The sequence below is a fragment of the Marmota monax genome, unplaced genomic scaffold, assembly GCF_021218885.2.
Source record: "Marmota monax isolate L192 unplaced genomic scaffold, Marmota_monax_Labrador192_F-V1.1 WCK01_AAM20220418_F8-fsc00131, whole genome shotgun sequence".
Classification (NCBI taxonomy): Eukaryota; Metazoa; Chordata; class Mammalia; order Rodentia; family Sciuridae; genus Marmota; species Marmota monax.
The window spans coordinates 1,664,246-1,682,118 of record NW_026693141.1 but is presented as its reverse complement, the minus strand read 5'-3'; the positions used below and the strand labels follow the sequence as shown (position 1 = coordinate 1,682,118).

General features: G+C 35.4%; 1 protein-coding gene across 1 annotated transcript in view; it reads left to right on the top strand.

Annotated features, from left to right (window-relative positions):
- Exoc4 (exocyst complex component 4) overlaps positions 1-17,873 on the top strand; it is a 782,534-nt gene that overhangs the window by 60,128 nt on the left and 704,533 nt on the right. The window contains exon 4 of the mRNA XM_046455063.2: positions 7,091-7,275. Within this exon, the coding sequence (XP_046311019.1) occupies positions 7,091-7,275 (185 nt within the window). The remainder of the gene's footprint in view (positions 1-7,090; positions 7,276-17,873) is intronic.

The window sequence follows — 17,873 nt, the reverse complement described above, 5'->3', positions numbered from 1 at the left end:
TTGACAACACTTTATTTTACAGCCCCCCCCCTCACTCACTTATCAATAACTTCATCTCATTTGCTTATCCTGTAAATTCCATTATCTCCCAGGCAGTCCATTGCATTAAGCTGTTAGTACCTAATATCGCCTCATTTACATTGACACATGCTTGACCTCAGCCCTTCTCCTCTCTTTGTTAATGCACCAACAAGCACTGATATCTCTCTGGAGCATTATCATTTGGTTGTTAGCTGAACTAATAACAACCCTTCATTTGAGCTGATGAAGGTTTATTAAATAAAAACATGCAATAACCCTGGCAGTAATGAAGGGAGAATGGAGGTAGACTGCATCCTGTTTTTAATGTTGAGAGCACTGCTGAGTCTGCATTATAGGAATTGGTTTCCTGAGGGAGCTGGTGTACCTGACCGGTCTGATCAATATTGTGTTATCAGACTGATTTAAAAATGGGCATTTTTGATTGCCTGATTTGATCACTGTGGATTAGCATGTGGGCTGAGGAGTTGGGGGGAAAAGGTGTTCTTCCTCCAGGCACTTGTCCTTGCTCTGTGATGCAGCTATCTTGGGAAGTCTGTCTTCAGTACCAGACTGTCAATAGCCTGAGGCCTTCAGACAGTGGCAAAGCTGAGCAACAGGGAGCCAAAAACATCATCTGTCTGTCTTCTCTAGTGAAGCTAGGATCAAACATTGTTTTTCCTTTAAGTTCTCCAACATTCCCCCAAAACTTTGCCATAGCCATGACCCTTGAATGATTTTTCTTAATTCTCCCCAGCAGGTCTCGTACTCCCCCGACCCCGCCATTTTTGCTTGACGATCAGTCCATTCCCTGTGCTAGCTGGTGTCATGCTATAAACAGAAGTGAAGTAGATGATAATTGAGTTTATATTTAACAGTTGGGATTTTTGTGAACATAGGTTCATTTGCTTTGCACTTTTATGTCATATACACATAATATGGTATTATGTTCTATTAGTAAAATTGTTCCTAATTTATCTGGATCAGTTACATATACAGGATTCTATGAAGGTCAGAATTTTCTACAAGTGTGTTGTAAAGTTCCAGAGATACCAAAGCTTTTAGACTTTCTCCTAAAATTGATAGGTTTGTCAAGCTAAAATAACAGCAGAGTGGCTGTACAAAGAAATGAATTTATTTAGGAACAAAAGGGATTATATTCCAGGATACTCATGCTGTGATGAATCATAGGCACTTCCAAGGAGGCAAAGGAAGAAAGAGGGTTTAAAGTAAAATGAAGAAGTTTACAGAAGTTGTTTTGTAGAAAAGGACTTTGGTCCACGTTTAAACAAACAGGGCTGGGCACGTGTCCTGGCAGAAGCATTCTTAGTTTAAAGTTGTGGTGGCCTTTGTGCAAGGTTGTGGTTTCATAGAGTCAGGTGCTAGTTTATAATCTTAAGGATGTGCCCCTACTTATGACATCCTGTTTGCATTTTATTAGGGTCTGGCATAAGTAACTTCATTTTGATTTTGACAAGTTTCACAGGTTGAACCATATGAAAGCCAATATTTGATCATTTTGACCTGTAAAAACACATTTTGTTTAAGTTAATACAGGTAAGATGCCATATTGTTTTTTTGTTTTTCTTAAATAGCATTCAGTATGTTCTACCAGTTCCTATCTTGATAAAGGTCAAAATTTCTGCAAATAAGGTGTAGCAAAGTAGGAGTGCTTGATGAGAAGGATGGGGGGGGGGGACACTCTTGTTTCTTGTATAGTAAAGGACTTCCCTCTTGCTTAGAGGTGAGTTGGAATCACTCTGCATTCACAGGGAGTCTTGTAGGCTTCTTTTAGTCTCTTGAAAGTTCCTGAGCTTGAAGGTAAACATTTGGAAGTCAAGGCCACCCAGGGAGCCAGGCCTGAAGTCACCTAGAGTTACCTTCTAGTAACTCACAGGTAGGGTACCAACAGTGATTACGTTGATACCAAATCAATCTGTCTTTCCAAGGCAGTTTTTCTGGTTTTTCATAGCCAAAGATTTTTTAGTATTCTTATTTAGTTGAGATTGTTCAAAGGTTTGTTTAACTTGTGTCTTATTTTATACCTGTAGGAAGGGATAAGGTATCAATTCTCTGTAGTAGCCTACTTTATCTTTATTTATTTTTTATACCTTAATTAAATTAATTAATTAATTAATTAATTTATTTATTTATGTGGTGCCAGGGATTGAACCCAGTGCCTCATGCATGCTAGGCAAGTACTCTATCACTGAGCCACAACCCCAGCCCTATCTTTTTATTATATGAATAAGTTGGGTGGTAATCACATTTTCAGAATAGTTACTTTGTCTCACTAGAAAAATGCCTCCCTAAGGGAGATTTACTCTTGAAAAGTGACCTATTGAAAAGTGTCAAAGCATTTTGGAACTATGTAATTATCAAAGTCCTGAAAGAAATATTTATTTTGGAGTCAACAATAGCAATGCATTTGCTTTCTTGGTTTATATAGTTGCCAAAATAAGCAAGTTCTGTAGCTAGCAGATGTTTTAGTTATCAGATTAGTTTTTTTTTTTTTTTAATTTATTTTTGATATGGTGGATTGAACTGGTACTCGACCACTTAGCCACATCCCCAGCTCTATTTTGTATTTTATTTAGAGACAAGTTCTCACTGAATTGCTTAGCGCCTTGCTTTTGCTGAGGCTGGCTTGGAATTTGTCCTCCTGTCTCAGCCTTAGGAGCTGCTGGGATTACAAGCATGTGCCACTGAGCCCGGCTCAAATTAGAGTTTGTTCACTTATAATTTCCATATTTTTAGATTGAATTTAGGTATTTTTAAAAAACCAGTTACTATATCATTTACCTTTGTGTATCTTACCTTTCCCAAATTAAAAAATGAAAAGTTCAGTAGTTTTATAGGATTTATTCAGCAAAGGAGCTACTGAGCATGGCAAACTTCAGTGTTCCTCTAAAACGTATAGACTACAGAATTAGGTATTTCTAACTAGAAGTTTGAGTCAGATTAGCTGAAGACAAGCACTTAACTATGAAATAATAATTTCCTGTACTTTATACAGAAATAAGATTGAAAAATCGAATTTGGGATAGAATTTGTGCATTTGGTGGTTTTTAATCACAAAGATTTTTCTTTTTTATAGACCGGTATCTCAATTTAAGACAAAAAAAATTCTTGATTATGTATATTTTAACTGTGTACTTGACCTATTTTTTGTGTTACAGAAACATTTTTTGATATTTTTTTTCTTACATGGATAGGTTTCTAGTACTACAACATGCTGTCCTGTTCAGTATTGTGTGTTAAAGTATTTTGGGAATGTATATTTATCTTCATAATCCTAAAAGAAATATTTATTTTCAACTCTAAATCAGATTTCTGTTACCTTTATGAACAGTTTCCTACTTTGTTGACTAAAACACTGATATTCTGTTAGATGGTAGTAAGTATTCTGTGAAAGAATTCCCTGCTAGTAGTATCTTTTTTCTTACAAAGTTTATTTAAAAAAATGTGTAAGAAAAATTCCAAATATATTTAGTTGACTCTTCTCATGATATAGAAATCTAACTTGAAGAAATGGTGTGGCGTACTGGAAAAGTCTAAGAGTTTATATTAGATATCATTTAGGGCATGAATGTATATTGTTTATTCTGTGACTAGATACATAGGCAACATTAATTAATTCACTGTCCTCTGTACTGTCTACTTTTCTTTCATCTGCTGTGTCTTGTCCTGTAATTTTAGTATATATTTGTGACTTTGTTCAAATTTCCTGTCACAATGATTTTGATTTTTTTCCCCTCTAGTATTGGGTATGAACGCAGGGCCTCATGCATGCTAGGCAAGAGCTCCACCATCGAGCTACGTCCCAAGCCCCCATCCTGTCGAGTTCATTTTGTTGCCTAGTTGAATACAAATTCATCTTGTTCAGTTTCTATTGATGTTTCATCAGTGTCATTTAAAAAATGCTCTGTAGTCATTGAATTGGAAAAACCCAATATTGTGGTTTGGATCTTGAATGTTTCCCCAAAAGCCTATATGTTGAAGACTTGGTTGTAAGTCTGTGGTGCTTTTTGGAGGGAGGTGGTAGAACCTTTAAAGGGTGGAACCTTGTAGAAGGAAATTAGGTCATTAAGGGCATGCCTTGAATGGGATATTGGGACTCTGACCCTTTCCTTTGTTTCACTTTCCAGCCCCCTCTGCTACATGTTCCTGCCATGTTCCCCGGGCCACCCCAGGATCAAATTAACAGGACCAAATGCCATAGACTTAAACCTCTAAAACTATGAACCAAAATAAAATCTTCCTCTTTATAAGTTGTTTATTTCAGGAGTTTTGTCCCAGTTATGAAAAACTGACTAACCCAGTGAAGTAACTTATGACTATTTTTCATATACTTAAAAAATACAGCCTCAGTTATGCACATTTCTAAAAATAGAAGGTTACTAAATTATTTTTCTTTTAGTAAATCCCAAATACTCAGAAATACTTAGTCATTACTTGGAAACCAGACTCTGTAGTACAACAGAATTGACCACCAGTGACAGGATGGTCTCTTAGGCTGAGTGCTGCCTCACCACGTTTTCCTTCATGTGTAACTTTGTGGTGCAGGCTACTTAAAACCACACTTAAAAAATGCTAAGTTTTAAAATTGACTTTCTAGAGATCAAATGTTGCATTGATAACTATTTCTTCAAAATGGCTTGATACCACTAAGAAGATCCGGGGAGGAGCAAATGACGACTTTGCCTAGTTCCCAGAATTTTAGCTCTACAAATAGATTTTTAGTAAGTGAAGGTCAGAAAATAAAGCACTGTATTTTCTAATAGGAATAAGAGACTATTCTTAATTCTCTTTTGTGGTGAGGTATCCAAACTTTGAAGTTCTAAGATCCCCCTTGATTACATATGTTAATTGTGTTTTGGGTCAAGGAAACATTCAGAAAGTTTGTCCTATAAATGATTGGTGGTTCAATGAAGGAAAGAACCCTTGCTGAAAATGCTGTTGAAACATTAGGTAAATCCTCTCTGAGATTCTCTATCTACAGAATAAATAGGTGTTGCTAAAAATAATTTCTATGTGTGCCAGGCACTGCATTAATTGTTTCACCTGAATATTTGTAAAAAAAAAATTGATTAGATTGTTTTCAAAGTTGATATTGTCATGTTGTTTTGTATTTGGAGTGTGAACTGTTTGGGTTAAAAATCTTCATGCAAATTTCTACAAATAAATCAAGTGTGGATGTGCAGTGGGTGGTTTTTAAGCTTAAACATCTCAGCTGGATTTAATTACCTTAAGGGATAAGGCTACACGATGGGCCAGTGGTTTACCAAATTATTTTTCATTTTCTGGATCTTGATGTCACTGAAGGTTAATGCATCCTCTTTTCTTCATTGGAGACCTAAGTTAAAATCCATTTTAGGGCATAAGTGTAAATGAATTTGTTGTTTTTCCTCCTTGGGGACACTTTGGTCATTTTGTGAGGCTGCCTTTCCATTTGGAATTGCTGGCAGCTTGCACACGGCCCAGGGGCTCTTGTAGCAGGGGCAGTTGCAAGTCAGCGTGAAAATGAACTGGCAGGGCTTCAGAGGGCAGAGCTGGCCCAGGGCTTGTCACTCTTCCATTCCTTGATTCTTTCTTGCTTAACTTAAGCAAACTTATTTACTACTGACATTTGATTATAGCACATCACAAAACAAGTGATGTGTTTGTGGGAAAGCCATTGGATTTCTTTTTTCATTAACCATTTCAGAATGGTTTATATTTGGCAGCTTTGCAGTTTTCTGTATTCACTGTCTGCAAACTCTAAGATGACTCCTTAAACTGCTGTACATCTGTGATCAACCTTTTTGATCATCAGTATGTTTTGGGGCTTTCATTGTTTATTGTTTTTGTATTAGTGTTTGATTTGGGAGGCATATTTGTATTTATAATTATGTTGAGTGGTTCCACCGTGAAGTGGGTAACGGGTAGTCTGTCATTATTTCCTCTACCTATTAGAGTATGAAGAAGTAGAACCTAAGCAGGGAATAGTCACAGATCTTAGTCCTTCAGGGCTCTGGTGTGCTCTTCCCCCTCCAAGCCCAGCTTGTCGTCATGTCATTTCTTTTCGAGTCTTCTTTTAAACATTCTTTATGTCTCCCTCATCATCCTTTTTTTTTCCTCTTGAGGAATAGTACTGAAAGTATATTTTTCACTTTATATTTTCTTCTTTTAAAATATAAAAAATATTTATATATACATGGACACACATTATTTATATACATAAATAAATGGGATCATATCATATGTGCTTTTTTTCCCCTTTGTAGTTATTGTTTTGAGTTTCAGAGTCAGTTGTTTTTTGTTCTCAGAATCCTTCACCTTCTCCATTTATTTAGGCATTTCTACACCAGTTTGATTAACCCCATCATTTTTATCTTTAAAATCTCCCAAACCACTTTACACCAGGAATATTGTCCTCTCTATAGTTTATCTTCTATTACCATCTAAATTACATTTATTCTCTCAAACTGGATCAGGATAAGGAGGAGTCAATGATTTGCTATTTCCCACTTGTAGCATTTGTGTAAAAAAAAAAGTGCTTCCCTCTGTATGTGTATATGTGGGGAGTGAGACTGATCTGTGTAGATATACATATAACTTAGTTAGCCAAGCTCTGACTCGTGAGCACCATGAGAATAAGCTATTAAAACCTTCATATAGTATGCTTTTATTTGGTCTTAATCTTCAAAGGCTAAATTTGATTAAAAGCTGATTTAAATAGTTAGCATTTGGGATTCTTGTGAGAATATGAATGATATAATCATTTAATTGGGGAGGTCACTTCTGTGTGTCTTTCAGTAAGTGATATGTGTGGAATTAAATAGTACATATAGCTGTAGAGCTTCACATGCCTTCATGTTTATCTTGGTCAAGAATTTTCTTTATTTACCTTAGATGATCAGTCCTTTAAGAGCAGGACTAGACATCTACCTGATGCTCAGCCATGTTTGATGTATGCTCACAAGGCTTTCATGAACTGCCTTTTCATAGTACCTTAAAAATAGTCTTTCTTACTGTATTGCTGGTGATTATTTAATTGTCCATTATTGGCTCTCCTTTTGTGTTTTTTCAGGTATCAGCAGTAGAGTCTTTGGAGGGTCCCCTGCTTCAAGTAGAAGGACTGAGTGACCTCAGGCTGGAGCTTCACAGCAAGAAGATGAACCTCCATTTGGTTCTCATAGATGAACTGCACCGGCACCTGTACATCAAGTCCACCAGCCGAGTTGTGCAGCGAAACAAGGAAAAAGGGAAAATGAGGTGGGTTAAAGTGCCTCTTTGTCATAGTGTCTTGTGGCAATTATCAGAAGAAATATTCTTTGTTTTCAGAATATTCTAGTTTGTTTTATTTTTCCTTTAATGTACTGTCTCTGAGACTTTAAGATGGTTTTTTTTTTTAAACATTTATTCTTTAATTATAGGTGGACACAATATCTTTATTGTAATTTTATGTGGTGCTGAGGATCGAACCCAGTGCCTCACGCATGCTAGGCGAGCACTCTACCTCTGAGCCACAACCTCAGCCCTTGAAGATGGTTTTGTAATAGCTATTCCTTGTTCTGAGAGGTGGGCATCAAAGTTTGTTGATTCATTCATTGTACATTTATTGTGGACCTCTTTCATAAGGATACCTAAGAAACATTTCCTGTGGGCCTCTTGTATATTGGATGAGAGACACTCTTTTATATCTCAAAAGGGAATGAAAAATTCTTTTTTTTTTTTAAATTTGGCAGTAAAGTCAGCCAAGTTAGGAAATATAGATATATGCACTAAAGTTATAAGATTTATTGTTACTTAGGGTTATGTTTAGCTTTAGGCATTCTTCCTTGTGGAATTGTTCAGAAGAGGTTCAGAAAGAACACTTTCCTTTTACTCCTTGGATGGTTGTAGTGTAGCTCTGTGTTTAAGGGTCTGGGTGAGCTTAAGAAATCCGTTGCTTTAGTATAGACCAGATAGGGAGTAAGCCTAGATCTTAAGATGGTAAAACGTTTGGATTATTAACATATGACAGCTGTGCAAGTGCATGTCCTTTCAAAATTCTTTTAAATAGCCATAAAATCTTTTCAGAGGGGATTTTAGTATCATATTCTGAAATAGATATGCTTTTGCTTTCTCATCCATGTATACCAGAAGAACACTGCATGCTAGCACAGAAGTCTTTCAAGTCCTATCCTTTTTGAACAAAAAGTGCTAACTTTGTGTGTGAAGCTTTAGTTTAGCCAGAGATCCTGACAAAGAAAGAGAAATTTGTACCTTTTCAGCAGATAGACATAATATAAACTTTTGCCAGGCACATTCCATTCCAGGTAGGAATGTGTACCCGAGACAAAACTTCAATACAAGATCTGAATAGGGTTAACTCTGAGTTACCCATTCTGCAGAGAGGGAGTGGGAGTGCTAAGGAGATTGTCTCCAGAGTTTGGTGGTAAATGGTAGGTCTGAATGGATTTCTTCCCCTTCCAAGAAAAACAGTAAAACAAAATTACCATGAGTCTTGTCAGTTTCTGTGCCATATAGGAAAATAAGTATTATGTTGAGGTATCAGAGGAAACACTCTGATAAGGAAACATATTTTAAAAAAAGAATTTATAAAGCAACAAGAAAAAATTTGGGAAACAGAAGCTCAAGTTTTCTCAAAAGAAATTTGATGGTAGTAGATTAGATGATTGTTTGAAATAATCTCTTTTCCTCTTCCACTTCAGTGGGAGAAGTACATTTGTTCCCCTCTAGTTTTGGGCTTTTACTTTTGTGAGTCATTAGGATGTGTAACACAGACAGAGGCTGCAAATACTCTTGTGCTGGTAAATGGGGAGTATGCCCTCTCGTGCTTCCTCCATTCCCTGCTGGCTTTTTTCCCCCAGAGGAGGAAGAGAAACACACAGAACCAATTCAAGACCAGCAGACCTGCCCAACGTGGATCAGCTAGCACCAGAATATATGCTTATTGTTGACATCATGGAGCGTTTGTGGTTGTAGGCAGCAAGTGTATCGCTTCTATGAAACAATAACAGGGAGCAGTTAGAGTGGAACAGGGAGAGATGCTAAGAGAACTACAGTGTGAGTTAAATGTGAGAAAAACAAAAGCGAAGAAATTTAAGTCTTAAAATGTTAGATGAATCAGCGATGTGGAGGAAAAACTTTCCTCCTCATGAAGAAGAAAAAGACAAGGTGATAAAAGAAAGATGATGGAATAAAAGATGGAAAACAGTGATCAATCCAATGATTTTAGGTGAGGATTACACCTAAAAATGATAGTGCTGTGGACCGTATTGTGAACCACACCCCCTAAAATTCTCATATTGAAATCCAAATCTCTGGAACCTTAGACTATATTTGGAGATAAAGTTTTTCAAGAGTAACTAAGTTAAAAACAGGTTATTATAGTAGCTGCTAACTCAATAGATTGTTGTGCTTGTAAAAAGAAGGAATTTGGACAAGGAGAGATACAGTGAGAAGACAGTAGAGAAGACACACATCTACACACAAAAGAGTAAGAGGAAATCAACTCTGCCCACATCTCGACTTCAGATTTCTGGCCTTCAGAACTACAAAAAAATATATTCCTATTGTTGACACTCAGTCTGTGGTACTTTGTTATGACAACCTGAGCAAATCAGTGCAGAGATACTCAGAAGCAATAATTGTAATTTAAATTAAAAAGTCTGCTTTAACAGGAAAAAAAAGAGAGAACTTGCTCTGCAAATCAAAAGGATTCAAGGTAAAATTAAAACAAAATAAAAAAATCCTTAAATGTAACTTAGGAATTTTTTCATTAGAAACAAATTCTATAAGCACTAGGAAGAATAATTCTGTTTACTGCTCTGATAGAGACAGTTATCTGCCTAACCAGTATCCATTCTCCCCTTTACTTTTGATAGCAATCCTGTTTGTTCCTGGTGGCCAGAGACCCAGCTTAAAGGCTTTATTTTCTATTTTTCTATATAGCTAGAGCTGATTAGTGGGTCTTTTGCTTGCAAACTGTTGAATGAGAACTCATGGGAAAAATTTTCAAAGATGCCAACTAAATTGGCATGCTTACTGTTTTAAACCTTCACATGCCTTTATCTCCTTCCTATCTGTGACATGCGTCTGTGCCATGAAGTTATTTTAGACACGAGATGTCATCAAGAATAGAAGGTCACATCCTAAACTCTGATGATGTCCAACCATCTATTAGAGCCTTGGATGGGTTGCCTCTTTTGTATGAGAGGAAAGAATCCTTTGGTTTACTCAGATCACTATTATTTGGGTAATTATTATGTTTTGCCCGCCCTCCCTCCCTAGCTCCCTTCCTCCTCCCTTCCTTCTTTCCTTCCTTCCCTCGCTCATTCGTCTTTCTATACTGGGTATTGATTGAGTTCAGGGGTACTGTACCACTGAGCTAGGTAGAGTACCTTTTTATTTTTTGAGACAGATTCTCACCAAGTAGTCGTAGTTGGCTTTGAACTTGTGATCTTCCTGCCTCAGTCTCCTGAAAGCTGGGATTACCTGTATGTGCTACTGTGCCCAGCTATGTCTTCCATTTTATATTGTAAACTCTAGTTTTGATACACAAAAAGGAGTAAAAGTCAGGCTCACCAGAATTTGCTGACCAGTAAATGTGAGACAACAGTGGAGTCAAGTCTATAGTATAATATGCACCAATGACCAAAGATTTCTAGGCCCAGCCAAGTGGCTATGGGTATGCATAAGCAGCTGAGTGTTCTCATATATGAATTTGTAGACAAGAAATAAATTACTAGTGTTTTTTTTCCCCTAGAAAACTACTCACAGATAAACTCTGTCATAACTCAACAATCACAGCTTGAGAACAATACAGTTATAGATAGCTTGAAACAACTTTTGAAGAACATACACCATTTAATATGTAAATTTGTGTATGAGTAACTAATAAATGTGTGTTTACAAGCAGAGAACTACTGTTGAAAAAGAAGGTCTGTGTAGTCATGGAATACTTCCCTAATAATAAGCAGGATTTATATCACCACACTGAGTTAGTAGAGAGTGGTTAATTTGAAGAGGCAGAAAATAAAAAGGAAAATTGAATTTTTGCTAAAGATGAGTCAGAGTTGGTTTGTTTTAGACTTTAACTATTAGAGAAAATACATTTAATTTTGTTTTTATGACTCTTGATAGGTATGTTTAGAAATTTCTGTATTGTTTAAGAATTATTAGGGAACACAGAATCAAATAAAACATACTTGGTATTTTAGAGGATGATGTGTTAGCTAAGATTCTTGATTGTAAAGAGTAGAAATCTATCCTGAGAACTAAAACAGCTATGGAGTTAACTGGAAAGTTATCAGATATTTCACAGAATTTGTGAGCATTCTATACAATCATGTTCTCAAACGTACTAGGAAGGAACTAAAGCAAACAAAGCAGTTGAGCACACAGTCTTAGACCACATGAAGGGCCCATGAGGGTTGCTACCACTGCTGGTACTGTGCTTACCATGGCTAGATTTTAAACACTCCTGTCAATGATCTTTAAATGTCCTGTTTCTCTCCTTAATCTCCTCCAACGTCCGAGTCCTGGGTAGAAACGTCCAGTTTGCTGAGCATCCTGGGCCCTATCTTGCCTCCTTTAGTTTCCATAGTAGGAAGTAGGTCCATCTCTTTTTTGACTCCATGGGGATTCTGCCCAAATAAAAAGATTGTTTACATGGTTAGTTTCCTAAAACAAATAAAATCCAATAACAAATTTCTACAGCAGGAGAAAACAAAGGAAAGCATATGAAGGCATCTACATATAAAGAACAGAGATTTTTGAGTAGGAAATAGACAAGTAGACACAAAAGAAGACACATGACTACATGAAAAAAATATTAAACATCATATCTGGAGGAAATAAAACAAATGGCGAGACTGTCCTTGTTCTTACCTCATAAAGGTGTCAGTTGCAGTTAAATCCCAGTTGAGGTTTTTGAAACTGTCACATGAAACCTGAAGTTCACATGGAAGAAGAAATATATAAGATTTGCTTTAAAAAAGTTGAGAAGGGAAGTTGTGATGGAGGCTTTTCTTATGTGATATCAAAATATATTGTAAAGCTATTTTAGTCAAAATAATACAGGCATGCAGATAGAAAATCAGATTGCTGGGATAAAATAGAATTCAGAAACCAATCCCAGGATTCATGACACTTTAGTATTTTACTGTGTGTGGGTGAGTCGTAGTGATAACGGGTGTTTAGTAAAGAGTTGAGCCAACTGGCCAGTGATTTGAAGAAAATAAATTTAGATACCTATGTTTTTTTACATACAAAAAGTTCTAGCTAGATTTAATAATCACATGATAAAACTTCATTAACATTAAAATACAAGAACTAAGTGTAGAGGATGCTTTTCTAAGAATGTCAGAAAATGTAAAGAATAACATGAAATAATCTAAATATTGAAAATCTGAAAAGGTGTCTATAGCAAGATGGAACCAAAAGATAAATCGCTGACTCTGAGAAAAATATTTATATTATATAAAACTTTAGTAACTAAAATACTAAAATAGTTTTCAGAATAATAGTAAAAAGGGCAAAGGGTAATTCATAGATTTAAATGCAAATAGGTAATAAACATGGGAAGATTGTTCAATATCATGAGAAATACAGATTGAAGAAATCAAATGCAGTTTTTTAATCAACAGATAATCAAAGTTAAAGACACCCACAACATACTTTGTTCGCAGGATGGAAAGAAATAGTTTTTTCTTGGCCAAGATGCCTTTTTAAGCATAAAAATTTGCATATTCTTTGAGCATGGGAGTCCATTTCTAGGAATGGAAGTACAAAAGTACTACTAGTTCATAAAAATGTCTATAATAGGATGTTTAGTGCAACATTATAGGTAAGAACAACAACAACAAATCCCCACGACTGTAATGTTCATGAAGTGGAATATGGTTCAATGCATTATACATCCATTGCATGTAATGCTGGACCTTCAAATGGGAAAGATCTCTATGTGCTGATTTGGTAAGATTTCTGAAATATGTTGGCCCCCCAAAACAAGTTGAAAACAATATATATTATATGAACTTATTGTGTAAGAATTGAGTATATATTTAAATATGTATCACTTATATTTATATAGACATAAATACTTGTATGTGTATAGAAAATGCCTTGAAGTATAATACCAAAGCTCTCATCAGAGTTACCTATGGGAAATAGAATTGGGAGGTGAGGAATAGGAAAGGACTTCCCTGTGTGTACTATGAGCATGTATTACTTGTAAGATACTACATTTATCAATGATTTCAGAGATTTTTTTTTAATGAAATGTAAAAATGTTTAGATTGTACTGTTGAAGGGAAAAACTAGAATTCGGAACTGTATGCAAGATGATTTAAAAAATGCTGAAAACATCAAATGTGCCTTTTCTGGGGTATGTGTGTATGAAGAGACTTCTCTTTTTTTGGTACCAGGGATTGAACTCAGGCACACTTAACCACTGAGCCACATTCCCAGCCCCTGCCCCCCCCCCCCCCCCCCCGCCTTTTTTTTGTATTTTATTTAGACACAAGGTTTCACTGAGTTGTTTAGCACATCGCTGTTGCTGAGGTTGGCTTTGAACTTGAGGCCCTTCTGCCTCAGCTTCCTGGGCTGCTGGGATTACAGGCATGTACCACTGTGCCTGTGTCTTAAACTTTTTAAAGTTTTTAAAAAAAATCTATTCCTTTTAGATACATGTGACATTAGAGTATATTTGGACGTATTTTTACAAACATGGAGTATATCTTATTCTATTTGAAATTCCAGTTTTGTGGTGGATAGACTTTTTTTTTTGGTAAAACATTTTGAAAGGTATTACATCAAAATGAAGTTAATGGCTTATTTTTATGTTTTCATATTTTCAAAAAAAACACCTTTATAACCACATAAAATAATTAAAAAGTCAACTTTTTCATTTATTGCATGCCTCCTGGGTTAGCTCTTGGCTTGCTCTTGCTTCTTTGGACATCTTCAGACATCTCCTAGCTTATGGAGCAGAACGTTTCAAACTCATGGGTTTGGTGTCTGTATTTGTCTCTGAAATGTGTTGAGATTGTTGTGGATCCCATCATGTTATTTGATCCCTGTTTCATCTTTTATTTTTTTCTGTTTACATGTCATTTTCTTTTCGTTTTTTTTTTTTTTTTCCCTCTTTGCTTGCTTTATTTATTCATTTGATCTTGGGGGCTTAACCCAAGGTTGTTGACCATTGACCCATATTCCCAGCCCTGTTTTTCACTTTTTATTTAAATGAGACAGGGTTTCATTAAGTTGCAGAGGCTGGCCTGGAACTTGGGATTCTCCTGCCTCAGACTTCCAAGGTACTGGGATTACAGGTGTGCACCACTGCACCTGGCTGCTTTGATTTTTAATGTTTTCATTTCACTTTATGTTCTATTACCACATCTTTATCCTTGATCTGCCATTTGAAACTATGACTCTTTTTTACTTTTATGTCTTCTAAATCACTCATTGTTCTTTCTGTATGTTCAGCCAGTTCATAGAACTATATAGACTTATTGTGCCAGTCATTCCTGTTTCATGGTTCACTTAAACATTTACTAAACGCATAGTATCAAATGACAGATATTTCTCATCTCAGTGTGACTTAACAAACTTTTATGTGCATTTGCTCTTTGATAGGTACTGTGCCAACTGTCTGGTTATAGAGGTTATAACTAGAGTTATAGCTTACAGTTCAGCTCACCTGTGTCAGTCTTTGGTTTGATATTAAGATCAGCCAGATGAGTTGCAACTATAAATTTTGGACATAGTTGGACCATTGATTACTAAGCAAAGGAATAGAAATATGTTCTAATTAAAAAGCAAATATTCAGTAAGCCTAGTACTTCTCTCCCTTCTTTAAAAACAAACAAACAAACAAACAAACAAGAACAGTTTTCATGGATTTAATTCTGAGATCAAACACATTTAGAAGCAGATCCTAATTAGCTGGGATGGTTGATTAATGACCAGAAATTTCTTGGGGTTATGGGGGCAGTAGTTGTTGTTTATTTTTGGTTTGGCTTCATTTGTTTTATAGTTTTCCTGTCCTCCACCATGTTGTTATTGAATTGCAAAACACATGCAATCCCAATATACAATTGGTGATTTTGCAAGACTCTCTTAGGCTAGGAGGGATTTAGTGTATATCAGCTATTGTTTTCAATTCAGTCATGAATGATTCTGAATGGATTTAAAATAAAAAAGTTGTTATATGTATTTAAAAAGAAAAATATCAATATCTCTCTCAGAATAAAGTGGTTCATATTAATTACAAACTTCAAAAAAATTATTTTTTATCTCAGTTTTTATTTTCTAAAATACATTGAGGGATTCAAAACCCTTTGAAGTAATTAACAGTTTTCACCTTTATCTCTGATATGGTGAGAAGAGGTCTTCTTTTCTCTTCTTAAACGAAAACTAAGGTCCATACACATTAAATGTGATATTCCATAATAACACCTACCTGTCTGCCAAACTTCATGTCTGTAGTTACTAAATGAGTGGGTGTATCCTTTTTTTTTCTCTGGAACTTTTGAAAGCAAGTCCTTCCATAAAAGAACAAGAAAAAAAACCAAAAATCATTTCCAGAGTTACTTGCCTTTGGGTTAGTGTTCACAAAGGAGAAAATTGAGGCCTAAGGGAAATTTTTAGAGAGAGAAAGAGATGAGTCTATGAAAATAGTTCTGCAGTAAATTGACTTTCTACAAGTTTATTGATGGAGTTTGAGAGCCCTCTGGCTCTGATTATAAAGTTGGGAGGTTATGTTTTTCAGAGTTGAAATGCAAGCCATTTATCACCCTATATTTAACTGAATATATTTTTAGGTTAAAACTGAGAAAATAATGTAGGTTTTAATTTAAGATGAATCGTGTGCTCTGTGTTCTTAGAAGTATGTACTGTTACAGATTCTCATGTGTATATACATGTCAGTATGCACATACATATGTACTAACTGTACTTATTTATTATTAGATTTGGCAGGTAGTATTATAGCTATACATCTACCTGGATTTTCCTGCTAATTGATACCTTTATCCTCCTTTAAAAATCACTTGGTTATTTAAATATTTCTGAAATACATAATTTTCCTGACATTGTAAATTTGAAATTGACTTTTTATTAATCACTCAGTAGCAGTATTATAAACCTCAGTAGACTCCGGATCCATGGGCTAGGGTGCTAGGGAAATATGGACAGCTAGTTTTCTAATTATGAGAAAAAAGACAGATAAAAAGTGATAAGGTAGATAAAAATAAAACAATGAGAATGCAAAAGTAATCATAAAAGATGGAAGAAGGATAAACCTCTGATCTAACTGATTTTATAAATACATAAACTTTTATTACAAAATATTGTGTTTTTTGAAGACTTGGAGTTTTTAAAGATCATTGAGGCAATTAGGAGCTTATGGTTTTATGTTGGTGGAAAAGTCATCGGAACTATGATGGTTCAATTCCTCCTAATATAGCTTTTATATCTTATACTTTCAACTTCACATTAGCCTGTGAGTGAACTATTAGAATTTTGCAATTTGGTGTAGCTCATATCCTAGCATACTTGCATCTTCAGCACAGAGCACAGTGCTGAACACTATCAGATGCTCAGTAATTGTTTGGGTAATGATTTCCCTTCTTTTCTGGGTAAGTGAAAAGGGAAAAGTTAATGACTGTCATAGTCATCCTCAAGGCTTAGAACAATGGCTCATACATTATTAAGACTCAATGAAAACAGTGATACCTTAACTGATAATTTTACTCTTTAACAAAGCTTATTTTTCAAATTTTTCTGAAGGAACCATTTTTTTAAAGTAAGCTCAAAATGCACACATGCCTGGGTATAGCATGTAGCACAATAGTAAAGTGTTTGCCTAGCGTGGGTTCCATCCCCAGCACCACTAAATGAATGAATGAATGAATGAATGACCAAAATACTCACACAACTAGCACCTTGGTTCCAAAAGAGTGTGGAAGGAAATGGGGACACATGACCATGGGGTGGTTGCAGGTGTCATTCACAATTGCTCACATCTCTCAGTCCATCCTTCTTGGAGATACCCTTGTGATGGAGATGGTCTTTTCCTTTCTCCCCCTGTGCCTATTGTCCTTTTATGACCTACTTTGAAAATCAATCCAAGGGTAGCCATTACTACTGATGGTGTTTTTTGAAATGGGAAAGAAATGAGAACTATGACTTTGACTCTATATCCTTGGAACTGATGTTAGAGCAGCTCTTCTGTGGTCCTGTTGTGTGGCTAGATCATTTAGTTTCTTGAGGGCAGGGCCCAGGTTTCATCTGCATTAGCATTGCCTACTTTCTTATAGGTAACAGGTGCTCATAAATTTAACAGGATAGCTTGAAAATTGAAGTGTTCTTTATAATCTTTGTATCATTTAAGATCAGTGTTTTTTTTTTTTTTTTTTTTTTTTTTAAGACACTCTGTAGTTTATTATTAACAGGAGGGACTAGGCTTTAAAAGAAGATTTTTTTTTTTTAAAGCTAATCAAATACTAAATCAGCCTGTTTGAGATTCTTTAAATCAGCTTTATTTTAGTGATTCCCAACTTGTTGAAATTTATGGCCTCTTTTAAAGAAAACTAAGAGTAGTTAACTTCTGAAAAAATATGTAAAAATCTGCTTGAATAATACAAATTTAAATGAAGTTTCTGTACTAGTAAACCTTCATTTAGATATCATGTCATGATGTCATTTGAACTTTTCTTGCTAAGGTATTCTTTAATATAAAGGAGAATATAAAGAAATTGTGCAATAGCTTGGCACAATTTCATTATAAGGTGGTCATCCAGATGATCCAGAATATCATTTAAATACTTTGAATCTTTAGACTACATTTTTATGCTCCTGGC